At 38.5% G+C, this 27,563-nt stretch overlaps 1 protein-coding gene across 1 annotated transcript; it reads right to left on the bottom strand.

Annotated features, from left to right (window-relative positions):
- Positions 1 to 1,473: 1,473 nt before the first annotated feature.
- On the bottom strand, positions 1,474 to 26,777 carry WDR41 (WD repeat domain 41). Its single transcript, XM_075527031.1, has 13 exons — positions 26,616 to 26,777; positions 22,708 to 22,823; positions 18,525 to 18,573; positions 15,985 to 16,116; positions 15,559 to 15,621; positions 14,940 to 15,051; positions 13,492 to 13,554; positions 12,145 to 12,255; positions 10,007 to 10,191; positions 6,896 to 7,017; positions 5,811 to 5,899; positions 3,856 to 3,989; positions 1,474 to 2,045 (listed from the first exon to the last, which is right to left on the bottom strand). Exons 1-13 carry the CDS (start codon positions 26,664 to 26,666, stop codon positions 1,893 to 1,895), a joined length of 1,380 nt encoding a protein of 459 aa, XP_075383146.1. The 5' UTR covers positions 26,667 to 26,777; the 3' UTR covers positions 1,474 to 1,892.
- Between the last annotated feature and the right edge of the window lie 786 nt (positions 26,778 to 27,563).

Raw genomic sequence — 27,563 nt, 5'->3', positions numbered from 1 at the left:
AAGCTGAAACAACGCAGACTGACAGGCAGAAAGGCTTAACATGCCTTCCTCCCCCAAGTTTAATACCATATACCCAAAGGCATGTTATCATCAGCTATAATCCAAACGCCTTTCCTGTGCTGGTCTATAGAATAGCCACTCTGAGCAAAGAACATGCAGCTCAAGATTTAACGCTGACTTAATGTTCCTGAATTGAAAGGAGAGGGTAATTTAACAATTTCTCCATCTGTTTTGTGTTTTTTAAATACGTCATTTTGAGCTCTACACTTAAATAAGATTAGTTGTACAAGTTGACTAAACCGAGGAAAAAAAAATACAGCTCAAAATTTTACTGTCCCTGTGCCCTGCCTTCCAGGGAAGAAGATTATGGTCAGATTCAAGAGGCAAAGCTTGGCTTCTGAAGGGGGAAGGCAAGTGCCCACAGGGCCTAGGCGAAGCAAGTCTAAAAGGCTCCTTGGTTACTTCTAGGAAGCTGGAGCTTCCTCCTTTTGCTTCTGCTCTTGTCAGGATCTGCTTAGCCCTTTGTTTTAACTGCACTTACTGCAGCCACTGGATCTTAAGTCTGGAATTACAGCCCTGTAGTCTCCTATACTGAAAACAATTCTCATTGATTCAAAGGGAAGTGATGGCACTGAAAAGTTGCACGATACTTACTCCTAAACTGTTTAAGTGCTGGATCTTCTGAGTAGACCTGAGGACAGTGGCACCCTCTTCTACATGGCTTTACCACCACTAAGTTCCCAAACTCCCCCCTTCCCTAGCTGTTCTGTGTTCGAATGGTAACTTAGCACTCATTATCTCATCCTCCCTCCCACTTTCTTTGTATCAGTTCTGGGTTTAACTTTGCTCCCCGCCACCCCTTTTTTGCCTTTGGGTTTTTTTTGCTTTGGTTTGGGGTTTTTTCCTACTCCTGTTTAGCTTGCAGATTACTCCTGCTATCTCAGACTTGAAAAAGGCATTGTGTACTTAGAGGATTTTTATTTTGAAACTCTAAAATACTATTTATCCTTACAAACTTGGTGCAGATTTTTCTGCAGTCAAACTTCAGCTGAGAATTTAGTATTCATCTGGCAGAATTGTTTTGCTAGTATTGAACACATCAGCTGCTACTGCTTAAGAAAGTATTTTACATCCTGAAAATCCATGATAATTCCAGTGCTTTTTATTAGATACAAATTAATTTCATGAATGCACTATGGAAAGACTAAGCTAAACCAATCACGCTTCATGCTAGACATGGTAACAGTGCTGTATAAACTCCAGTAGTGTAGGTTAACCCACAGTAAAACTGCAACTACTGCAAGCAAGGAGCATCTATATACCTTGCTTTGCCAGAAATTAAAAACCAGTATTGCCTACTTTTCTTTCTTGCTCTTACCCTTGGTGCAGGATAGTAACTTCAAATGCAAAAATTCTATTTGAGAACTGTTTCTTTTGGGTTTTTTTGTAGATACATAAATCTCAGCCATCAGTGAAAAAAAGCAGGAAACCTCAGATTTTTTTCTGTGCCTCCTTTCTGCACGTAACACTGTGGAATGCCCCCAACTGCTTTAGTTATGATCCACTTAAGGATTTTCACAAATCTTAATTTTGACATCCACCCATGGTATTTTTAAACACTAGGAATAATATTAGAAACTATTTAATAAGCCATCATTATCTTCTGTCTTTCAAAAGAACACCATTTCTGCTGACAGAGTAAGCCAAGTAAGTTTCAACATGCAAAATTCTCCTTTGAGAAGAGTAGTAGCAACTAATAAAAATTCCAATATAATACATGACACTAAGTGTAAACCTTACTAGTAGTCACTTTCCCAGTAGCTCAGACTTTCCTTTACACTCACATTTAACACATATCCAGCTTACACATACATAGCCTGTATTCGAGCAATTTAAAATTTGAGCTGCAAATCACCATTTTGCGCCAATTTTTGAAATAGTGTTAAACTGCGGAGTCTAGATTCTCTCTCACCATCTTTCCACAAAATAATGAGGTGGTCAGCAGAACACGTAGCCAGTCCCAGTTCACCAAAGTACAGGAACATCTGCAATGAAACAACTACTATTACCATGATGCTCACATGGGATTGTCAGCTTGCTTAAATGTTCAGTGTACAGCTGGACTAAACAAATACATGTGTCATATGTTTGAGATGTCATAAAATCCCTACATGAAAACAACTCTTAAACAGCACTTCACACTGAAAGATCTCAGTTTAGAAGAAGCAGTAAAGCCTTACAGATAGGGAAGCTAAGCTACAGAATATCGAAGAAACTTGTTCCAAGTCAGCAGTAGAAGAGTGACTTGTGTGAACTCTGATCTCCTGGTTTCTTAGGAACAGAAGCACTTGGGTACACTGCCCTGTTCCCACACAACACCATAGATTACCATCACCAGGCCTGGAAGGATCAAAGAGTGAACAACTGTGGCAGACATCAGTATGTGCCTTGTCACACAGAGGAAGCCAAACCAGCAAGAACTGCAACACTGGAGAAAAGTACAGCAGCAGTGGAGGGATTTTGCAAGAGCAATGGAGCTGACAAGTCACGTAGTCATCCCTGACTTTGGAAACCTCCACAAGGCTGCCTAATATTAGCCACTAATTGCAGTTCAACACAACAGCCAATGGAACCAGGTCACATGATGCCACTATGGCATGCTTGCAGTGTCCTGACTCTTCAGCTTGTTGAAGGAATCTGGTCAGGGGAAGCATTCAGGCCAAGGACTGTGCTACAGCCTACCTGCTCTGGGAACAGCCACTTACTAGCTATGCGGTTCCAGTAGAAATACTCTGGCCAAGCCCGCATCTTTGACCATCACATTTCATCACTACACAACATTTCCAGCCACAACTGCTCCAGTCTGCCCAGAGTTTAAAAACGGAATTTCCCATATGTAGAACGTTGCAGGAAATCACATCCACCATCATCTCAGTTACTCCTTGGCTCTGCAGCATTCCAGCAAAGACCCAATATGTGCCTCTCACCTTCTCTGCTGTGCCTCTTGCTGAATTACACGCTATGTCCTCTTTCTTAGATAGCAACTTTCCATACTGATAATAGGGCCTCCTTCAACAGTTTTTCAGAAAGAGAGATGGTAGAGATGGGCAGAAAGCCTTGCAGAAATCCCCGTAGCAGAAAGGTACACCTTAGCTATTAGTGAAAAGCTTTCAGCTTTTGGCAGTGGCAGTTCTGAAATCCAGTCAGTCTCATGAACACTTGCAAGCAAAACTACTCCAGACACACTGCTCTTCTCTACCTGCCCTTCCCCCTGCTCCTGCCAAGAATGCGTATAAAAGTCCACTGTAAGAACGTGGTTTGTTACTCCAATAGGTCTGTCAAACACAAAAAGGTGTGGAGGGAAAATGCCACTTAAAAAAAACCAAACATACTCTATTAGGCAGACAGAAACAAGGATTGGTACCTGATCTAAAAATAAAAGACCTCCTTAAGGCTCACAGCACAGAGGGCTAAGAAATTCCTGAATGGGTTTTGTTGTATATGACCCCTTGTTTAGATTGCGAACTTAAGAGGAAATCTGGAACAAACACGCAGTTCCCAGCTGTACATTTTGCAGTCTATAAAGAAACCAAATACCCCACCAGATTATCTGTAGCATGTATGTATATATCTGCACACACAACCCTCGGGCATCAGTGAGTGTTAGAGTTCTCATTAGAACTTTAAGACAGTGTGTATTACTGTTTTCACACTGCACTAAATATACCACACAATTAATGCGTTCCCAGCCTCCAGAGCCAGACAGTCAAAAGTTACAGCTGTTTAAGAAACACTGCCAAAATTACATTAGTAAGTGAAATTTACTTTTTCTTATTCTTACTAAAGCTGACCTACCTGCACAGCTGATGAATGACCAATCAAATCACCAACCAGCTCCAAGAAATACATAGGTGTGTTCTCCTGCATCTTCTTAGCAGCTTGGTTTGCCTGCTTGTTTGCCCTTCCAAATCCCCACATGCTGAAAAACCCTTGGGGAAAAAAAAAAAAAAAAATCTTTTATTTTGGCAAAAATCACAAATACAATATATTTCCTCTAGCTAAAGAGAGAACTACAGGAGTCACTTAAAATCTAAAAGCAGGACAGTCTGCATGGCAAAATGACAGAAGCACTGTACTGCACAGCATTTCTACATCTGGGCTATTCACCTTGAGGGGGGGAGGAAACACAGCTACTTTGTCTTTTGTCCTTACTAGATGTAATTTAGCAAACATTGAATTACTCACCTGGATGAGACAATATACATATTTAGCAAGAAATCCAAGGACTATCTAAATGAACTAACTGAACAGCAAAGGTAGATGCAGGACAGTGATATTTACCTTTGCTCTGTCCTCCTAAACTGTTACTTGTCAAAGAGGAGAGAAATGAGGTGCCAGTCTCTCCCCTGTGTGTCCTGCACTAATGCATTAGAGTGCCGGCATACAGGTAACAAGCAAGTTTCTGATGCTGAACTGCCTGTTTTTATACTGCCCACTTGCTTTCTCCTTCAGATTTGAAACTGTCAGTGAAACCGGAGTGTAAAGATAGTACTCCACATGTTCTGTTTAGATAGCAAGAATACACACATCTGTGCCACAGTCTCCAGAAGAACTGTGTAATAATACTGACGGAAGTAAGAAAATTGGGTTCTGTACACAATGCAGTTCAGATTTTCTTCCTGACCCTTCCCTCAGCCCCATCAGCACACAAAACATGAAGTGTGCTAGACTATGGCCCTGGTGCAAGGGAGATAACTGGAGAGATGTACAACTACTCAGGGGATTCCTTAGAATAAAAATAGAGCAAACCAATAGCAGTCCACCTATCTCACTATTGCATATGGTTTCTTTCAAATGTCTCCCATCACAGAAGTTAGAAATTTCCAGTGTGAAACTAAATACCACTTGTCACAATAAAAAGCAGAACTGTGTAGCTCAGCTGTCACCAGCAATACTGAAGACAGAACATTCCTGAAAAAGTGTTTCTAAATCAACCCAGGCAGCAGAAAGATATTTGCAAAAATTACCATCAACAGGTGATTAACTAGGTAGACAAGATACAACAAGAAAATTATTCACAGCTCAAAAAAAAATTCCTACAAAAGAGTAACAGCTCATTACTGGAAACAGTCCATAATACTAATTATATTGTCGAGAGCACCTGTCCAAGACCACAACTACCAGTGCCCAGGGAAGCTGCTGGCCTGATCAAAGAGCACAAGCACTACACAGGCAATGTCTGTACTTGGGGAAAATGCTTCCTAAAATACTAGCAACTAGCCCCGAGGACTGCAACGCCCAGAAGTAGTATGTAAGTGAGGTTGGATACAGCCTCAAAGTGAGTCCCAATGTCATTCCAAGTTCAAGGAGGACATGTGGAAAACACATTTTTCTGGTGCCAGCTGCTCATCTGCAATCTTCTCTTTAGCTTTCTTCACAAGGTCCTGCAACTATTTACTTTTGCACGGTAGAGGTTCAAGCACTATTCAGTACAAGGAGAAGTGGATCAAGGTTTGTTAGAAGAGTTCATAAATTTTGTTAAACCAGCTGATACAACTGTAAACTCTAAATAAGCTTTATGGCACAGAACTGCTTCAGCTGGACCTTCTAACTTCCCCTATCAGATCTTGGAGGGCTTGTACACCCATGTCTTCTTCAGTTTCCCTCCCACACCGGTTATCAGTTGGTTGATCACAATATATTATCTCTTCTTACAAAGCCTGTGTAAGCCTCTCTATTCCTATATGGTGAATATTGGGTTTCTCATTATTCTTTTTAAATGTACTTTTCACCCCCCACTACTAGCAAACCTGTTGGAACTGGTTCAGCTGGCAGCTGCTGCTTTTCTCGGAGCTCCCAAATGCGCACACTGCCATCTTCTGAGCAGGAGATCAGCTGCCTGTAAAAACAGTTGATAAGCAACACTAGCATGGATACTTACCTGCACAAGTTACCTTGTGATGTTTCTATAAAAGAGACAGCAAGTGCCTCAGGTTCTACACAAGGTTGTTAGAACTCTCAAATGTAGCAGGACATCCAGATGTTCCATACAAAACAGGGTGCATTTGTAGCAGGACAAACTATAATGGACTTGCAAAATAGGTGGGGAAAAGATACACATTTTCAATCCCATTTTAAAAGCATACCACTCTGTAAAACAAAGCATAAGTCTAGACTCTGCAAACACAGTTCCACTAACTGGCTTCCATAAGCTTACTTTCATTACGCAAAACCATATTTTTTTCTTATGGAAAAATAACAAAAGGGAAGATACTGCTTTTTGTTACATGTTCAGAACAGTTTAGAATAACACATGCATTTACAAGATCAAGGCCTTAATTTCTATCTTTTGACAGACTTTTGCTCCATTGAACAAGAGTATAAAGGGATCTAACACCTCAACTATTAGATTATATATATGTAGCAAATTGTCCAACTTGGCTGTCAAAATAAGTTCCAGCTAGAAATTCAGCACTAATAAACAAAGGCTGGAAGTTATTATTTTTTGTTAAAACACTTCAACCATTACAAAATATTTAGTGACAAATATTTACTGAATATGCCATAGGCCTCTGCTTTATGGAAGTAAAATGCCATTAAGCTATAGTTTCACAATGTAGACAAAAGCGCTTTATCAAGTCTGATTTTGAATATAGCCAAGATATTTTACTCTGAGCCTGTGCATCAAGCATACTAGATTATAGTTTTTTCACATTGAATTACAATGATGCATTTTCAAAAATCAGATCAACAAACTCTATCTAATAAAAGCAGATCAAACTAAAGATCCAGTCCCTGCTCTAGAAATTAGATGTAGCTTTGCAGACTGTCTCTAGCCACCCTTCCAAGTTCTGCATTTCTTTACTGCATTAAGAAAATGTACCGTGGCTCGTACCTGTTTGGAAGCTTCTCAATGTGCAGTACAGAGGAGTCATGAGCAGTTCTCTGGCAGGCAATCACACGCTTCATTTGAAGATTATATACGTATATGCCTTTCCCAACAGCAGCAAACACACACTGGAAAGAAAATTCAATGGAACAACTTACAGAAACATATACTGAAAGATCACCTTGCGTGTAATGGATTTCCAGCAGTACTATGACATCATCTAGCCTGCATTATCTAGCTTGTTTCTGTCCTCATGTTACTGCTTTATCTCAAACATACAGAATCAGCAAGTTATAGGAAAAAATATGGAATTTTTTTGAGGAAAGAGAGAGATCCTGCTATACTCTAAACAGTTGTTTCCTTTCTATATTTTAACCCTGTAGCTTACAGTCTAAGTGGAAACCAAGGATACCAAAAAATCAACACATTTCTGCAATTAAACATTTATGTTCTTACACTAAAATAATGCCTTGTGTTTTGACAAACTCTTGTTTTATCAAGAAAGAATGAGAATACAAGAAGCTGTTCTGCATTTTTACCATTTTTTTAAAATTTAACTGAAGCTGCACAAAGAGGTCTTGCTCAAGCATTTGGGCTCTACTGAGTGTAGAACAGGAACTCTCTCACAGAAAGGTATTACACAATACTGCAAAGATCTGGGACCATTTTGCATTCAATGCTCTTCTTCAGAAAAGTGCAGAGATTCTGTCTCATACTGTCACGGCCCTAAGAAGCCACAAACAGTTTACAGATCATTGGACCTGAACCCTCTCATGACTTGTAATGATTTTAGAGAGGACAAATGTACAGTCATGTGTATGTACACACGATAAGTATTTGGTACCAAACAGAGGAGTGCAAAATGCTTCCATTCAGTACATATTTGGATTTTTGAACATACCTTGTTTCGGTGATGGTATGCTGGATCTTTTCCCTGAATGGTCTACTTCCATCTACACAGCCCAAACATTAAGGTTTCATAAGCAGTTCACATTACACACTTGTCAACATTTTGTAAAACTGGTAACCCAGTGTCTTTGACCAAGATTTCCTATATATATTCAATGGTATTTTGACACTGTTCAAAACTCTTTGTCCAGGTTTTTGTTGGGTTTTGTTTTGGCTTTTTCTTATGTACATCTGTGGTGGGAGCTCCAATAGCTCTGAAACTAAGCTCAGACTTCTGACAGCACTCTACCAAATCAAGGAAAAAACACTGAGCCCATTTTTATTATTTTCCTAGTTTTGTGTGAGGCTCAATTCAATGGCCTCCCACATCACTCTTCCACTCCTATATATCAGCCTTTTCTCCCTTACAGTCTTCCACCTTGAGACAGGCTCTTGAGTTTCATATAGTCTTATAGCTTTGCAAAAGATGCTCTTCACAGATCACTCTTATTTACACAAGCCCCAGCAAAACTCTGGTCATCTCAAACCCCAAGAAAATAACAGACGATGAAGCATAAATCGTACACTTATCTTAACAGGCAAGTTAAAAACACACACACTCATTTCAGAACAGCAGATGCACTCCTTAACACTGTTTCCTAGTATTGCTAAACCTTTACCATCCCATTTGTTTCTGAATGATGTTTTGCCTAGAAGCTCAGTGTCAAACTAGACAAGTGCATCTTCTCCAACTACCTAACTACTAAGCCTGCTGACAAAGTTCCTAACAGAGGAAACACCAATTTTATTTTATTTTTTTTAACATGAAGAACAGTGTTGTGCTTTTAGATAGCAAGTAACAAAGTAATTCACTATAGGAATACATTTCTTCACCACTTTCTAAGTAGGAACTTTACAATACAGACAGCTCTGCCCTAAAAGCACCTTCTATTTCAGGACATAACGCTAGAACCACCTTTTCTTCCCACCATTCAGAAGTCTCACAATAAATAAAATTCTGCAACGATATGTTTAGTTCAGTTCCACGAATGGAAGAAAGTCCTCAGCAGCCTCAGATTCCACACTGAACGTTTTAACTACTTATGAATTTCCTAAAATTCTTTTCTCCTCTCTTAAAACACATCTTGTGTAGCTTTCAAGCAAGGAATCAAAATGTTTTGAAGCCAAATTATAGAACTTCTCCTGAACAGGACTGGCTTTTTGCTCCTTCTTGAACTAGCACCCACAACAAAACCAGTGGAAATCCTACCTTTAGAGACAACTACATCTTTCCCCCCACAGCCACACCCCCCAATGTTTCTCTCTCCAGTGTTTTAGGAATGCTCTTTTCACAAACAAACAAACTTTTTGGGTTACTACTTGGCCTTTGGGTGACTACTTTGGGTGACTACTTGACCTTCTACATTCAGGCTTTTCCACAGCTTTTATTTTGTTATAGCTCATATCTCTGAATCCATTGCCAGGAATCCCTTTCTTAATCATTCCCCAGCAATGGACCTACAGGCCCCAAAACCAGAATCCCATTGTACCCCAACTATGAAACTTTTCTTTTGCTACAAACAGTTGGTAACATTTCACAAAAGTAAATAACAACCTGAGGATTTTTAGTGTTTCCTGAACAATAACTGGATTCTACCCAAGTATTCTGACCTATAATTCTTGGATTATCTCCAAAGCATGATTACAGTAGACTGGATTTTGGACCCAAATTTGTGCTCTTTACAACTGATTATAGCCCATCTAAATGGAAGCAGCAATATTTATTTACTACTAAGCACAGACACGTGCCTATTCTTTAGTTCACTTCACAGTACCCTCAGCTATAACTGTTTAAGGAGCACATTATTGTGGAAACTGCATTTCCAGAACCATGGAATATGAAAGATGTATGCCATCAAAACACACACCTCCTGTTTATTTTTCTCTAGTGGTACTGTAAACAACTAATAAATCTTCATCAGTTAAAAAGAAATGCTGTTTTCACAGGCGTTATGTTAGTTCCCATACCATCAACATATCAAAGCCTTCAGTTAGCTCAATGACCAAAATTTTATATAAAAACTGTTGACTGTATAAAAATAGCTGTGCACATTTTAAAGAAGCCTCTCATATTAAAAGAAGCAAACTGAAAACACAAGATACTTGGCCTTCTGTGGTAAGGTCATGCTAGCTCACTTGAAGTAGTTTACTCTGTTTAAAGTTTTTTACCTCCTCATCAGATGTTAAGTGTTGAACTGAAGTTTCATTTGGGCTTTGGGATAACTTTATTTCTGGCTGTACATCTGGATGGACAGAGGAGACCCAGAAGTTGCACTCAGATGCCTGCTTTGTCCAGTCAAGTGCATCCCAAACTATTAACTCACCCACATGAGAACCTGTCACAAAAGTCAAGTCTAGAGGGGGAAAAAAAACACACATAGAAATCACATGATATAAAAAAAAAAATTCCATTTCACACAAAGTTACAACCTTAGGAAGTTAAGAGAGCCCATTTTTGAGTGAAGCTATGTAGAATGTGCAGTACATAACTGGCTAGACAAAAACCTCTCCCTTTGAGTAAATACTAATTTGATTACCTAGCGTAGCTTAGATGAGCAAAAGGAGATAAGCTCTCTCTTGTAAAATTAAAACTGGGAAGAAGAACATTCACCAGCCACAGTGCACAGTACGTGTCGTGGTTTAGCCCCAGCCAACAGCCAAGCACCACGCAGGCGCTCGCTCACTTCCCCCCCCCCCTCCCCCCCCCCCGGGTGGGATGGGGGAGAGAATCGAAAGAGCAAAAGTAAGAAAACTCGTGGGTTGAGATAAGAACAGTTTAATAATTGGAACAAAATAATAGTAATAATAATAATAATGAATTATAATGAGAGGGGAAAAAACAACGAGAGAGAGAGAGAGGAACAAAACCCAAGGGAGGAGAAAAAAAGGGGAAAAATATATTAACAAAAATAATAATACAACCCCTCACCACCCGCCGACCGACGCCCAGCCAGTCCCCGAGCAGTGATCGCTACCCCCCGGCCAACACCCCCCAGTTTATATACTGGGCATGACATCATATGGTATGGAATAGCCCTTTGGTCAGTTTGGATCAACTATCCTGGCTGTGCCCCCTCCCATTTCTTGGGCACCTGGCAGAGCATGGGGAGCTGAAGGGGGGGGGAAAGTCCTTGACCAATGTAAACACCGCTTAGCGACAGCCAAAACATCAGCGTGTTATCAATATTATTCTTATACTAAAATCCAAAGCACAGCACTATACCGGCTACTAGGAAGAAAATCAACTCTATCCCAGCTGAAACCAGGACAGTACGGTATAGCAAAGGCAAGGAATGCCATCAGAAGTATGTACAAATATTTGAAGTTCATTTGTTGCCTACATACAAAACCCTTCTATTCCTTGGACAAGTAGGTGTTTCCGAACCCCTCAGACACAGCAAAGTATGTCTTTGCCATAAACAGAAATACTGATCACAAATTCAACAGATGAGTTAATGGCAAGATTGAAATAGCTGCTCATGAATTTGTTAATCACACATGGAAAGGAACTGCTTCAATAATACTTAACACAGGTAACATATTGTCTTTTTAAGCCCATTTCCCTTCATCAAAAAGGAAAAAATAATGGCAACAGGAAACCGCAGAAACAGCTACCATAGAATCCAAGTTTTCTTCTTTCCAGCTTCTTGTTACCTTTGTACCACAGCCCCTTTGTGCCAACGAGGCTGACACAAATAAGCTCAATGACAAATACACAATCACACCAGGAATAACTTGTCCTGGGCTCTGAGGGTGCTCCATAAAAAAAGACAGGGAAGAACAAAGTAGAAGGGGTTGATACCTGTAGTACAGTAGATAGAATTTCAGGTAATAGCTCAGTATTGCCCCAATGAGCAGCAGAGACTTCATCACTTTCCAGAACCTGTAAATAATGGATCTATACACAGGCCCACATCCGCACACCCAGAACTTTCAGTTACCTTGGGACTACAACTGCAAAGGACATGGCATTGTATGTCCCATTTTAAGAATCAGAAGGAACAAGGAAAAAATAGCATTTTAAACTTTCCCAACAGAAGGAAGACCCAGAGTTCCATTCCCATCAATGACATTGCCTCTTTTGTGCCTTTTCTAGACCATACCCTGCCTGATTTCATTTCATTGTTAATCCATAAATAAAGCCATTATATTTTCACATTTCACTACCTTTGCAGCTACACAGGAAGGTACATCTACTGGTTATGAAGTTTCACTCCAGTTAAAATTTTGGTCCCGATAAAAACTCCATAGTTGAAATATCCCACTGGTAACTAACAAAAGTAGCAACATTATAAAATGACTCTTACCATTGACACTGACTAATGACAAAATGTTATCCTGGTGGTCAACAAGACGTTTTACTTCAAGGAGATTCCAACCTTCAGACCTTTCATTAGAAGCAATCAACCTAAAAATTACTTCAAAGATAGAGAGAGAAATTGTATAAATAAGCTTTATCATTCAGAATAAAATGTAGCTATGCTTAAATAAAACACATCATTTTCAGAAAGACACAAACTAAAATGTATTTATAAATAAAGTGAGACAGTACAAGATGTGCAAAGCCAATTATGACCTCTCATAACACCAAAAAAATGGGAATACATTATTTCAGTGTTATTATTAAGGCCTCTTACTACAGCAACTATGGGATAAAACATTTCAGTCTAGTAACTCCGAAATTCAGAGAATCAGTCAACATCAGAAGTTGCAGCAATCAGAAGTGAAAAGTATTAGACATCTTTATGGATAGGTAAACTAAAAGCAAAGCATCTTTCTTAAGGGCTCATCTGACTGAAAACTATTACGGATGAAATATTCTTTAGTAAAGCAATCAAGATTGCCAGGAATTAAGACTTTATCTTAACCAGTCTTGGAATTTCTTTTATGATATCTCAAGGGCACTAGAAAACAACTGTGGGAAGTCCAGATGGAAGTTTACATTGTATACCAATGTCTAAACACAAGACGACTATTTTTAATTTGCTCCTGATTCTTTGATCAGAATATCAGACTGCTATTTTTCAGCTAAGTGTTTAATCATATTGAGCAAAGTCTGTTGTTTTGCTTATTCAGTGCTCTACTTTTTCTCCTGGATTTTCTTCCATATTTTGAAATTTCAGTAATTTTATAAAACACTTATTTAAAAGACTCTCCACCAACAGCTAGCCGATGATTTACAGTTTGCATACACAGAAAACCCTGTCCCCAAGTGAGCAACAGAAACCATCACATTGTCTCATTATAGCTTTAGATAGTATAATGAGATCGGCAGTATCTCATACTCCTGATCTTGGGATAAGGAGGCTCTAGAGACGCCTAGTATCCGACAGCTCAGATAATGAGTTCAGACCTTCTCCAGAAGGACAAATGTAGATGGCCACAATCAGATCTGGACAGCTGGCAATAACAGTAATAACAATAACAAAGAATATAGAAAAGTTTTGTCATGCAGACCTCAACAAAATTCCTGAATGAGATTAGTATTGTCTGCCTCTTTGTCAAATAAGGGAAAAAGGAAGAAGGTTGCTAATCACACCCTAATACCATTTACTTTTCCTATACAATTCCACCAGCATGCTCTTTACACATATCTCCGATAAGCAGCTGTTATAGAGGAACATGAACATTTAACAGAAATGCAACATACTCACTTAGCTCTTTGCCAACAGCTGCTGCAACACAATTTTTAGGCAATTCAACCAAAGCACTGATACCTTTGAAAAAATACAGGAGATAAGGGAGAAAAGGATATTCATTGGCCACAAGAAAACACACAAACTGTTAATTCCTTTATTAATAAAGTTCTTCATAAAATTCCTTCCACTTATAAGTTATTATCAAAATAAAAGCATATTGCCTAAAGTGAAAGTTAAACAGCATTGGAATTGAACAGATTACCTCAGATGGAGGTAGAGTCAGGAGTTTTGGTCCTGAATCCAGCAGAATTCTCAATGTCAAACTTGAGGTGAAGCTGAGAATCAATAATCTTTTTATTTTAAATACAGTTAAGCTGTTTATGGTCCAGCATGAGGACATATTAAGGACACCGTGGTAATTATTGAGACTCTAAACATATGCAGTACCAAAGTTATTAGATACTGATACTACCACAGTATGCATGATACTAAAATATGGTGCAGAGCCAGCTGAAAAATAGGGCACAAGATAAAACATTCAGCTTGCTGTTACTCTGCCTTCATCCTGCACAGAATTCTCCCAGTCTGTGCTGCCATACCATTAAAGGAAAATTTCCCAAGGAATAAGCAATCTGTCTCCTTCCTCATAAAGGAAGGGAGAGATTAGGAGGGAAGAGAGGGCCCATGCTGCACATCCCGTTGACCCCTTGAAGAGAAGTTTCAATAGCATCTCACATTAAGCACTACAGCACCACTCCCAACTGGTATCTGGCATGATATTTCATATTGAACCAAAAGAAGTATTAATATCCTCAAAGATTGAGAAGGTTTTGCCTACCACTACTCCATTCTATGACAAAAATAAGGAAAATATTGGTTCCAACTTTGAATTTGATTCACAGCTTCATAGGTATCTTTGTAAAGTACAGCAATAATATGCAACAATTTTCTTCGCATGGACAGATAATATATAAGGTTATTAATAGAAAAGCATGATTGACATTGAGGTCTGATTACATTTACTGTATTTCTATCAAAACCTGCATTTTCTACATCAAAAGTGCTGATTCTTAATAATAAAAAGAAATCTTTACTACTCTACAACTACAAAGCTTTAATCAGGAATAATAAAATTCCCACTCATTCACAGAGAAAGACAGCGAAAGGATCTGGTCCACATTACAGCAAACATGTATAAATCAGCATCTGAGGTCTAGCCCTGTAAGTCCAAGCTAATGTACAGTTACTGAGATTTGACATAGTCTAAAATTCACACAGCACAGGAGATTAAAAGCAGTTTTAATTCTGAAACTATTAACTCTGACATTTAAAAAAATAGTGTGGCTCTAATACATAATGTTATCATTAGAATTAAAAAGAATTGGCCAAGTTGGTTTTGCATCATTATACAGATCCATTTTACTTGCACTTTAACAGCTATAATGAGTCATTTACATTTTTACCTGCATCAGTAAGATGACTGGTCTTACACAAGAGATCTAATTTTCGGTTCCAAACACATAGATCACTCCCTCCAGACAACCATACATCCAGTCTTTGAAGAACTGTCAAACACTGCAGAACAAAAATCAGATATATGTTCCCTGCAAAAGTTCTACAGGGAATTTCTCAGTGAAATGATCACGAGCTTTAGCTACATAAAGCTGTAAGTACTATGAAATACAGTATTAAGGTGTCACTTTCCTGAGAAATACAGATTTGATTACATACTATATATTACATTTTTACATCAACAATGCAAAAACTGATTTTTCATTGATTTTTCTCTATTAACATTCAAGAACTAGTTTGACCGTAGGTTGCCTTTTCCAACACAGTAACAAAACCAAGCCATACAATGACCTTTGTTCTACATCCTTTCAAGAACAAAATTGAGGTATTAAGAGTTCCAAAAACAACTTAAGAATTGCGCCCACTTCTCAGCCACTCATTATGTACCTGTTCTTAAACCAAACACTGTTGTTCATTTTAACACACCTGCCCATATGGCCTATGCACCATACATAATAGATTCTTGTATACAACAAAACAACAGACATACCTAGGGTTTCCTCAGCTTACCTTTACAGTAGAATGGAAACATGACACTTTCTGAACCTGTCTGCCACTAGTGCAGTCCCAAACCTGACTTTATTCATTAAGGAAACGGAAAGGTTTTTGTATGTTATAATTGCTGTGTTTGTAACTAAATGACAGATTGCGAAACAGGTATGCAGAGACTCAGTCTTCTAAACCCCAATTGTTTTTTCCAATATTTGGCCAAAAAGACATATTAATAAAGGTCTGTTATGGATTCATTTTTGTAGCAAGGATTGCATCTACTTGTGAGCAATAACTAGTAAAATCCTAGTGTAATCCAATTATACCTACTGTATATTATCAGCCAATAAATTTAAACAACCTGCAGCCTATCTCAATGCTACCTTTAAAAGTAAAAAGCAACAAAAAGTCCATAGAAATCTGAATCCTCTCCAGATCTAAGGATACAATAACCGTTCTATCAGCTGATGCTGTTAAAATCAAATGGTTTTTTTCTTCAGAAGCATCTGACGAAGAAAATGGTGCTATAGCTGTAATTTTGTGTGTGTGTCCATGAAGTTCAAAAAGTTTTTCTCCGGTCTGAAAAATAAAAACATGGAAAACTAAGGGTAACATTTGGAAAATGCCAACTGTAGCATGGGTACATGGGTACCAAATGACTTTTGAAAGCAAGAATTTCTAAGAGTCTAAAATCCCCCTTTCTAAAGTAATTTATTATTTACTTCCTACTACCTTCGATACTGTTCAAGATCTTACCTAGAATTAAATAACATATTAAGTATAAGTGTAGAAGAGTAGTACATAATAAAAATTACTCTAAGAGTAAAAAAATCCTCTAAAAGCCCTTAAGAACTAAGTTCTGTATTAAACTAATTTCATTTTAATGCAAATATTGGCCATTCACCCTTTTTAACAGATATTAGTCATTCAGATTTGTTGACAAACCCTCTCTTGAAAAAGTATTTTTTTTATTATTTTAATGATTAGAAAAACTTGACCTATATTTACGGCAAACACAGTACTGCTGATTTCCTGACAGCTTTACTTAGTATGTAAATTATCTATAGCTTCAGTCTGGTGATTTAGATAACTACAGCTACTTCTGCTCTGTTTAGTTAAATGGCAAAACCCTACAAACAAACATGCAGAAGCATACTGGAGTTTTAAACATGCAATTAAAATACAGGGTAGTTATAACCGTAAGTTTCCTTACACTTGTGGGTTTAGTTTTTAAATTAAAATTACAAAAGACATGCTTTAACAAAAACATACTAAAAATCCTACAGAAGTAAAAAATGGAACTCAGTTCCTAAGCTGGATATCTAAAAGAGTTTTTGTCCTGGTTTCAGCTGAGATAGAGTTAATTTTCTTTATAGTGGCTGGTATGGGGCTATGTTTTGGATTTGTGCTGAAGACAGTGTTGATAATACAGAGATGTTTTAGTTGTTGCTGTACTAGTCAAGGACTTTTCAGCTTCCCGTGCTCTGCCAGGTGCAGAAGAAGCTGGGAGGGGACACAGCCAGGATATTTGATCCAAACTGACTAAAGGGCTATTCCATACCACATGACGTCATGCTCAGTATATAAAGCTGGGGAAGAAGAAGGAAGGGGGGACATTTGGAGTGATGGCATTTGTCTTCCCAAGTAACCGTTACATGTGATGGAGCCCTGCTTTCCTGGAGATGGCTGAACACCTGCCTGCCCATGGGAAGGAGTGAATGAATTCCTTGCTTTGCTTTGCTTGCATGCGCGGCTTTTGCTTTACCTATTAAACTGTTCTTATCTCAACCCTCAAGTTTTCTTACTTTTGTTCTTCCGATTCTCTCCCCCATCCCACCGAGGGGGAGTGAGCGAGCGGCTGCGTGGTGCTTAGTTGCCGGCTGGGGCTAAACCACAACAGTTTTACATTCACAAACTGCTCAGAACACTGAGTATATATACTCACACACATCGTTTTGAATATTCAAAAACAATTTCCTTTTCCAAATTATAGAATTATAGAAGGTCTTCAACAACAGCAAAGCACTAACTGAAGCTGCTCAAAGACAGGAAGAGTTTCACGTTCCCCTTTCCGTATTTCAAAATTACACCATCATAACTGTCACAAATTTTTCAGAAGGTTTCTAAAAAAAGTTTAGAGTCTGAGATTTCTTTCTTCCTTAATTTGAATGTTTGATACTCACAGTTTAGACAGCACAGTGCATCTCCCTTTTAGACGTCCTATTGAACAATCTAACTTGTATACTAGCCCTCATCCCTTCTCTATAATTTTGTCAATTATATGGAGGCACAGAGCAGAAGAGCAGAACAGTGGGTATCACACTTACAGAGCACTATTTCCATGATAAATCTAATGTCTTAGTAAGGTTTTCAAAAGTTATAAAAAGATTTTTATCACAGCAAGCAACTAAGACCTTGTTTCTGCACTGCATGAAATGTTTAACTTCCGCTGACTTTGGTGTCTTGCCAAAAGTTTTGTCTTTCCAAGTATTTCCAAAAGCTCTCCATTTAGTCTAATCAGTTATACTACAAATAGATATTGCTAATAGAGCCACAGAAATGTATTTAAAACTTAAGTACAGATATAAATATTGGCAGGATTGAGACCTTGCTACGCATTCATTGTGTTACTAGTCAACATTTCAGTGTTTACAGCAAACACAGAACATATTTTAAAAGAAGAATTAAAGCCACAAGTTTATACACACTTCTGCTTTTCACATCATCATTTCATCTCAAATCTCTCTAAAAATCACTATGTCTTCCCAAATCATTCTAACTTTTAAAACTTATTGTTCTCTTGGGTTCACACAACTTTTATTTTCCTAGCTCTCCTCTGTAAACTAAGATTTGACAGAATCCCTCCACTTTTTCAAACAGTAGCTCTGCAGCCATTCTGCTTTTTCAGTACTAGACATTTCTAACTCCTCTCTCCAACTTCTACCCTCTCCGGGGCACACACACTACCCTCCAAAAAAAGAGCTAACCTGAGCATTCCACAGAAATATGATTCCATCATCTCCTGCAGATGCAAATCTGAAATGAAAAAAAAAAAAAGCTGTGAAAACTTCAATATAGCATAATGTAATGAAAAAGCACTAAACAGTTATGTAAGGAAAATATTTACAAGATATATCAGACTCTGGCTTTAAAGAATAAACACATATTCATAAATCTCAATTACAGTTTATAAACTGAAGTCAGTACATTTAAATAGGTGTTTATCAACATATACTTAATATAAGAACAAGGCTTAAGAATTCCAATACATACTATTACAAATAGAATCCCGCATTACAGAACCAATTCTCTTGTTTAAAAATACAACATCATACACACCAAATAACAGCGAACTCTAAAACCAAATACTATTAGTCAGAGCCAACTGACTGCAAGATATCTAACAAGTTACAAACCAGTCATCGGAGTTCAGCCCTGGAGTAGAGGAGTCCAGTATTTATCATGATACTAAACTGTGGCTTAAAAGAACTCCCAAAGAGAGTGCATTTAAGGTGCTAAATTTGACTTCCGCAAAAATCCAGCTGGAAGGCATACCATATGAGGAAAAAACCAAGTTCGTATTAGTGTGTTAATCTCACATTAAAGTCTGACCTAAATTCAATCTTTTTGCCTAGGCTAGAGTGAATATCTAACTATCTGCCTACACTTGGACCTTATCACCACCACAGCTACACGGTAGCTGGAGCATACATCCCAGCTATCCCAGTAAATGTGTACTATGAGCTGAGGAAGCCTAGAATAGAAGCAAGACCTTCCACAGAAAATTGAATTCAGCTGTTACCTGCAAATATACCTACCTTCTAATTTTTTTCCTTTTGTTTTAAGCCTTAAACAGTTAAAACAGGTTTAAACAGTTAGTATTTAGAGATTTGTACTATGTGCAAGAAAGTCACAAAAAAGAGAGGTTACATCACTTCTGAATCTTTTTCTGTTACCAGCTGTGAATTGTTTCATTAACTATACACATGTCCTTTCTTTTAGACTCTTTGCAATTACAATGTTTGTGAAACTTGCTAACAGAATAAGTTTTCAGGCATAAAGCCATAGGGTTTTTTCCCCTCCCTCTTTCTTCCACATATCCTCCTGTTTTATTCTATTATAGTAAAAAAAAAGTGTAAGCTGTACTTTCTTCACAGCTTTCATTATTTTATATTAAATCAAGCTCCTTCTTTAAAAAGATTAGAGCAAAAACCAATCTTCCATGCGCACCTCTAATAACATTAATTTCTTATCTTTAGTTGCCTTTTAGCACTATTATACCTTGTTTTGTCACACAGTCAAGAACTTAAAATAGTAAGACTGTCACAATTCAGCAATAACCCTTTAAATTCCAGTTCCTCTCTTTAGTAATATTGGAGCTGTGTGCCACCTGAACAAAATTCTGGGAAGAAAACTGGTGTTTGAAAGAAGGCATGAATGTAATTCATGAACACAGAAGTTCAAGAGAGTGCTGGTCTGTGTATTTTCCCCCTCTTCTTCTAACCAGGACTTCTGTTTAAATATAAAGGTATATTATAGAGTCAGTTATCCTACAGTTACATTCTGTTCACCAAGGTGGAGATTCACGGATCACCTGATTCTTTTCCAGTCATGATCATCATCATCTATAACCTTGTCTGTTTCCTGAAGGGGCAAGGAATGGTCAAATGAGCAACAAAAAAGGCTATTCTTAAAATGTGTTATGAACTCTGTTTAGTTTAATGTGTTAAATGCTAGAGTATTACATGCAATTTTATATCAGTCCATTTTTTGGAAGACTCTTGCTGAGGCTTAGCCTTCTTTAGTGATCTTCCAATCAATATGACCCTTACTTCATGTTCAAAAAGTACAAGAGAGAAGAAGAAAAAAAAAACAGCTTTCTGTTACATTTATACAGGATTTATTTAGTATCTTCAAAAACCAATCTGAGAAAATTTTCCACTCACTGGTTTTAGCTGAGCCACTGCGAAAACAAGAAAATCCTTCTGCAAAATTCTCAATAAGATGATATTATCTAAAGACCTGAAGCGTGAAACTTGGCTTACAATAGTTGTCAAAAAGCACACAATGGAATAGCTGCAAAAACTAAATAAAAACATTTCAGAAGCTGAGTAACAATACTAATTTTGCTGAAAAGAATCAAGTGAAAAATATTATCAGCTGTTTAACAATCCAGAAACTACCATATTCTTGATAAATAAAACCTTAGAATTACTGTCCAGTGAAGTGACTCTATTAAACTCCTCAAACTCCCAGAATACTAGCCAGCTATATAACTTACTCCTTAACCATATGCTATTTTATCTTATCTTCAATACAGCCATCCAGGCTTTCGTTTTACACTGATTATCATTAGTTTAGCTTCACTAATTTACCTGCTACCATACAATGAAGCCCAAAATGGTAAAAGATTTCTTTGCATCAGACAACATGGGCACTCTAAGAATACTCTTGTATTTCTATAAAGGCCAATTACATTTATTGAGTATGTGTTTTGGGAAAAATGTACTTTGAGGAAAGGTTATTTTAATAACTTGGCTAGAGAAAAAAAAAAGGACTGAAAAAACCCAGAAGATTGTTCTATTTTTATATGGATCTTCTGGTGGATTACTATAATGTAGAAAAAGAAATTTTATGGTAATGCATGTAACTTTTCTGATATATATATATATATTTATGACATTAAGAATGAAAACTGACAAGCTAAAAATTCTCCATGGAGTCTTCTGTGAAATTTTTATACATGTATATTTACGAAGTTATTAGAAAATAAGATTCTGCAGGCATTCCAAATTCAGAAGAGACCACCAGCCCAATCAACCTGCATGGGGAAGGAGAGAACCTTCCCTTACAAAACACCTGCTGTACACTACAAGGATATAAGCAAAACTCTTACATGTTAACTTTGTGTTGTGTATTGATGAATATAATAGAAATCCCCTTCTGTGCCTAATCCATAGAAGATATAAATTACTACAGCTCCTTAACACAGAGCCTCTTGCCTATTACTTATGTTCTTAGTTATAAAGGTTTTCTTTTTAATTCACCACATCAGCCAAGAGTCACTACACTTATTGACTAAAGGCTTCACAACCTTACTTTTAAGCAGATAAATATTTCCTCTCTTGCAGGATTAAGTTCAACCTGAGAACATGCAAGGCTAATTTAGACAAAGCTAGGATAGAAGTCAGGTTGTAATGTAAAACTATCATAATTCATTCTCTCAGTCACACTTCCAAAGTGACAATGGTAAATGTAGTGACTTCATCTCTGCTTCATAACCAGTTTTCCAGTTTTTAGATAACTCCACCCTCAGAGTTCACAATAAAATTGGACCTAGCTACAAGGAACTAAGAACAGAATATACAGGGAATATACAAAAAAAGTGCACAAAGCTAAAAATTGGAAGAGAGAAACAAAGGAACTGCCAGGAGTACAGCAAGTTGAACAAGATCAAATTGGAGGAGATATGTAATGCAGAGATTACGCGTATGTTGAATTTTACTAAGTAGTCATTCTGAATAAAGTGGTGAAAATTTCCAAAGTTGAGAAGTTCAGAAAAAAGTTGCATTAACCAAAGCTCAAGTGAATTAAGCACTAGAGTTTCAGAAGAAAGTGTAACAAAAAATTGGAAAGAACGAACAGCAACATTCAATATTGTTGAGAAAGTCATGTTCAATTGCTACAGTATATCTCTAGGAGTCTATTAACATTCTTTTGTAGCACCAAAAGGTGAATAACAGCTGTCCTCAATTCAAAAACGTAAGGCATGGGTCCACTCAGAACAGAAGCAGACATTACTGCATATTGTCCTGGGAGAAAGCGTGTTTATGCATGTTCAGAAGGGAACATTCCATCCAGGAACTGCCTGAAAAAGAAGGGCTGAACTAGCTAAAGGCATTTCTTTCAAACAAATGAATTTGTACCAAGAAACATAACTCCATCACCATTATTTCCTCAAAGTATAACTTACAAGAAAAGCCAAAGGATGTAGTAACATGCCAAGAAAAGGGAGTGTTCATCCCTTGCCTTTTTTAACTCCAGGCTTTTCCTGCCCTCCCCCACCAAAAATAAAAAGAGAGGATTAAAAAAAAATTACTACATTTTCATAAATATTCTCTGAAGTATTGTCAAGGATGCTGTGAAACAATTTGAAATGCAATTTCATACCTGCAATCATCTATTTGCACCAGAAATCGTACTATATCTTGATGACCTTTCAACACAAGGAGCTCCGTGTAAGGATTCTGTATTTGTTCTTCACCAATTGTCTGTACAGATGATTTCTAAAATTCATAAAAAAGGAATGAAATTTATTTTGCACCGACATGATTATTTTCATCAGGTCTTTGTAATGTCTACCAATCTACATATAGACTCATATGTGAATGTATAGTTATACTTGAAGTTAAGTTTCTGAAATGCCATTTTGCCTTAATGAAAATCATTACAAAAGATCATTTCTTATTATTTCATGTAAATAATATCTTCTACAGCATGTATTTTAAATTATAATATAGCATTTTCTGTTTAACAAAAACATTTTGTACTGCTTTCATCACTGATACACCAAGATGAAAACCCATTTTAGTCATGAGCTGTCATGTGGAGCCAGCTTCATGACTCAATTCACCATACATTCAGTTGTTCATTAAATTACACCTCTTCCGAGAGGTCTGTGAACCTCTTATATCTTTCATCTACTGTTCAATTTTAAAATGCTATAAAAAGAGGACATATTTAAAATAAATAAGAATAAATGCTGTTCTGTTACGTAATTTATAAATCATCTGTTGGGACTCTATTCACAAAATACCAAAGCAAACCACTTAAAAAAACAGAGGATGATTAATCATTTTATAGAACAACATCTGCAATTACCCCCAGTAGACTATTAATTAAGAGAACAATCAATCACTCAGAGCGAGCTGATCACCAGGCAGGGTCAATAAAATATTGCATAGGACTGCAGTTTCAAGGCACAATAGTTCTGCTAATCTCAGTCATCAGCTTGTTTCAATAGAAGACAACTTTTTAGTGTTTAAGGTCTTCCACATTCTAGAACAACTTGCTATTAGACATTATTTAAAAAAAAAAATAAATCTAAAGAGCTCAGTAGTAACTCAGTGACAGCACTCTCCTCCTTCTAGACTTAATTTATATGACAGTTAACTTACTTCCAGGACTGTCTCTTCTTTGAGGAATTCAACAGAACCTACACTGTAAAACAGTAACTACTGAACACTGCACAACATGCAGCATACATGACAGGTAATCCTACATGAAAGACAAACATATTCTTCTTAGTAACTTCAACATTTTCTTGTAGGAATAATAAATTATTTTCTATTACTTCTGTATGGGTACCATGATACTACTCTTCAGAAGTTAAGAATTACAAAGTTAATAAATAGGGAAAGAAATCTGTGTCTATTTTTAAAATGAAGAGGTTGTCAAAATGCTAGTTCTTGTGATTTTTATCTTGGTTTTGTGCTATCTGATGCATTTCATGAAGCAACTGTTCCTCATTTTATGCAATTATGTGAGAACAGCAGTTCCCATTTAAAATAATGCAAGTAGAGTCTGCATGGTTATAAAGAAAAGTTGGACAAATATGGAAACATGGAGTTCAGCTGTCAAAAAGCTAATCAAAATATTCCTTAAAAAAAATTGAGAGTTCTAAAAATCCTAAGCAAATCTTAGCATCACTGGATGACATTGGCAACGCCATAGTCGGAAGACTTCCATTTTTATTTACTAATAGAACCATACATTCACAAAACAATTTTAACATTGCTTTGAAAAAGTCAGAATTTGTAACATTAGCATCCCAATTCTATATTCTGTTGTTGCTTCCTATTCAGTACAAGACAGTGCTACTCCTTTTGAACAATGTGTCTAATCTTATTTTTTCTTAATTCTAAGAATGCCTGTGAATATCGAAAGGTACAGTACTGATGAAGTACTATAGATAACAACAAAATAACAGTTTTTCCCTCAGTACTGTCATACAACAAGCTATGCTCTCTTCAGATCTTCATTAATATTTACTGGTGTTGGGTTACACGTGCATTCTTTCTCTGAAGAAATCTATTTTTGATATAAACTATTAATTGAACTCTCTTGTAGCAACACAAAGTTTTTAGAAGAGAAAGCTAGACGCTGATGCTAATGGAATCCATTCCCAACTTGCGTGTTTTTATGCAGGACCTGTAAGCATCACTATGATAATCAGTAAAAAAACCACAACGTTCATCTCAGCTCCAGAACTTCCTATAACCCCATGATCTGAGGCATTTAAAAGTGGGATTTTCAAAAGCAATTCACCAAAAATATGGATACAAGAGTACACAGACATACTTATGTATGTATCATGAAGCATGATAAATTAGCTTATATGGACCACGATGCTACTGCAGTTAGAATGCTCCCATTACCAGAGCCACCCTGCTGAAGACGTACAGCATGGCCATCAACTGAAGAGATTCAGGAGCTTAAGTCTAAATGATTTCCAATTCCACAATAAAAAAAGAAATGGGGAAGGAGAAATCTACATTTCATGAATTTAGGATAGCTTTTCCAGAGGCTTTCTCTATTCTACTCTGCTATGGGCTTCCTTATCTATTTAAGGAGAGTACAGAGAGAATTTATGGTTATGAAGATGATCTTTAGATGAAACAATATTACATTATGCAGGAAAAAAGAACAAAAAGAGTTTAGGGACTAACCCTTATCAATATTTTTTATTCAGTTTTTCCACAGAGAAGCAAAATGATCACCATCATTCAGCAAACCAGTGGCAGCAACGAGAACAGAAGTCCTGCAGATCGGATTTAACCAAGCTACGAATGGCAGACTGGAAGAACTGGACCACACCTTGACTCATGCTCATGCTTTATAAAATCACAGTATAACTAAACCATAGCCAGACTTTAAACCTTGGAGAGGGACACACACCAATGTAGTTTTCTAGCACATCTTAGAAAGCTGTTGTGTATTTCCCATCTTCCTTTTAAAAACAACTGCACACAAACCTGCTAAATATGACTGCAATACAACCAACATTTCAATTGATGACAAAGGTCAGAGGCATTCCCAGACATGGTTATTCCAAATTGGTACAGACTCAAACTTCCATCAAAGCAACTACTGGCATTTGAAATCAACCATGATATCATCATGGTTTGCTCAGGTACAGCAGCTGAAAAAGAACTTCCTCATATTTGTCTAGATTACAAAAGCACCAAGTGTTGGGAGCCCAGTAATAGTGTTAATTAAGTCTTGTTAAACCCAGGCTGAGAACTTCAGTAGAGTCTTAGGGACAATCTCTCCCTCAAATCCAGTAAAACTCTTTTTCCAAGTAAGGCAACAGGAAGGACATCCGTGTTCAGTGTACTATATAGGCCTAGTTCATTTTATGGATGAGAAACTGAGAAGAAATGCTAGAAGGCTACTACAGACTACAACGAGGCCACGTAACTAGGAAGTTACTGCCTATAATTTACATTATCGACGGGGAGCCCCGAGGGCAGGACTCCATATGCTTGCAAGTTATACAACATAACCCCCACTTGCCCAGGACGCGCTGAGCAGGAGGGAGGAAGCCGGGACGCTCCTGACAGGGAGGGCTCCCAAGCCTTTCAGCTCCTGGGCAAGCTCAGGTTGGGGGTTTTGCTGTTTGCTTTTGTGTTTTTTCCCCTCCCTTCTTTCTCTTCAACGAAGCTTGCAACCCTCGCTAACAGCAGAAAGTCTCACAAGCTGCGAGCTAGCTCTGAAGGCCCCTTGCTCCGTAGAGCCCGGCGCAGGGCCCCTCCGCACTACCACGGGAGAGCAGACCCACCCCGACAGAAAGGCCACCGCCCAGCGCCCCCTTCTTCATAGCGCTCCCCCCCACACCTAAAGCTCCCCACGGCCCTCCACCGGCGCCGTGCTGCGTGAGGGCGGCTGTCCCCACGGCCAGCCCCCCAGCCCGCCCGGCGGCTCCTGACCCAGGGCCAACGGCCCCAACGCTCCTCCTGGCCCCGCCTCCCGCCGCGAGCCGCTCTGCCTCCTTCCGCCATGCCCGCCCGCCGCCTTACCTCCGCCAGGCCCTGTGGCTCCCGGCCGCCGCCGATCAGCCAGCGCAGCATCGGGAGCGGCACCTGCGTCCCCGCCACGGGCGGCTGGCCACGGCGGCGGGACCGTCCCTCGCCTCCTGCTCCGCTCGGCGGGACGGCCGGGGGTGGGGGCTCCCGCTGAGGGAAAGGCCTTCTTAATCGAGCTCCTCGCGGAGAGCTCCTGCTCCTCCAGCGGGCGGGGCCGAGAGGGGCCTGAGCAATCGATCGCCGAGTGGGTGCCGTGCGCCGCCGGGGGGCGCTGTGAGGGGGCGGCGGTGTGGCGGGAAGCGTGAGGAGGCGGCGGCGGGGGCGCAGGCTGGTTCGGGCTGGCCTGGAGGCCGATGCTGCAGCTTCGCTGCCGCGCGTGGTAATTGCGTATAAGGGAGAAAGAAAATATTTACTACCTCTTCACTTGTTGTCTTCCAATTTCAGAGGAAATTTATGCTACAGCAAAAGAATAATTATTACCATTTTATTGTGACCATCTTACCCGTTTCCTGAAGTAAACGACCACCAAAATTTTATATGTATAACAGATTTCCCTTGGCTGTGACTGTTTTCATTCTCCTTCGCTGAACCTGCTTTAGGTCTGCGATGCCCTTGTCAGGATGTACAAATACTGGATGTACAGGATGTCAGGATGTACAGGATGTCAGTACAAATACTGTACAAATATACCGCCCTCAAAATGCGGCTGCACCTCCGGGCTAAACAATGGCCTCACGTCATTCTCAGTCCAGCTCCTCCTCTGTCCTCAATGCAATGACCCTGGCGGCCTTTTTAAATTTTAGGTGCACATGGAGCAAGATCACAAAACCCAACCCAAAAGGCCACACAAACCCCGTTCTTGAGCAGACACAGGTAACAAAGAAACCCCTAGTATGTGTAAACCTGTCCAACAGGCACTGCTCTATACATGTGAATCTACAC

Source organism: Mycteria americana, chromosome Z (assembly GCF_035582795.1).
Source record: "Mycteria americana isolate JAX WOST 10 ecotype Jacksonville Zoo and Gardens chromosome Z, USCA_MyAme_1.0, whole genome shotgun sequence".
In the NCBI taxonomy this organism is placed as follows: domain Eukaryota; kingdom Metazoa; phylum Chordata; class Aves; order Ciconiiformes; family Ciconiidae; genus Mycteria; species Mycteria americana.
The sequence above is the reverse complement of the archived record's forward strand: the minus strand, read 5'-3'. Positions and strand labels throughout refer to the sequence as shown.

Bases quoted from the DNA above. Each gene is read 5' to 3' on its own strand.
- WDR41 (XM_075527031.1), bottom strand. From the start codon at position 26,666: ATGCTGCGCTGGCTGATCGGCGGCGGCCGGGAGCCACAGGGCCTGGCG. The intron at 15,622-15,984 runs GTATCCTTAGAT...GAATAAAGTCAG, and splicing joins CAGCTGATAGAACGGTTATT to GTTTGGGACTGCACTAGTGG. The intron at 13,555-14,939 runs GTAAAAATGTAA...ATTTTTTCAAAG, and splicing joins CAGTCATCTTACTGATGCAG to GTATCAGTGCTTTGGTTGAA.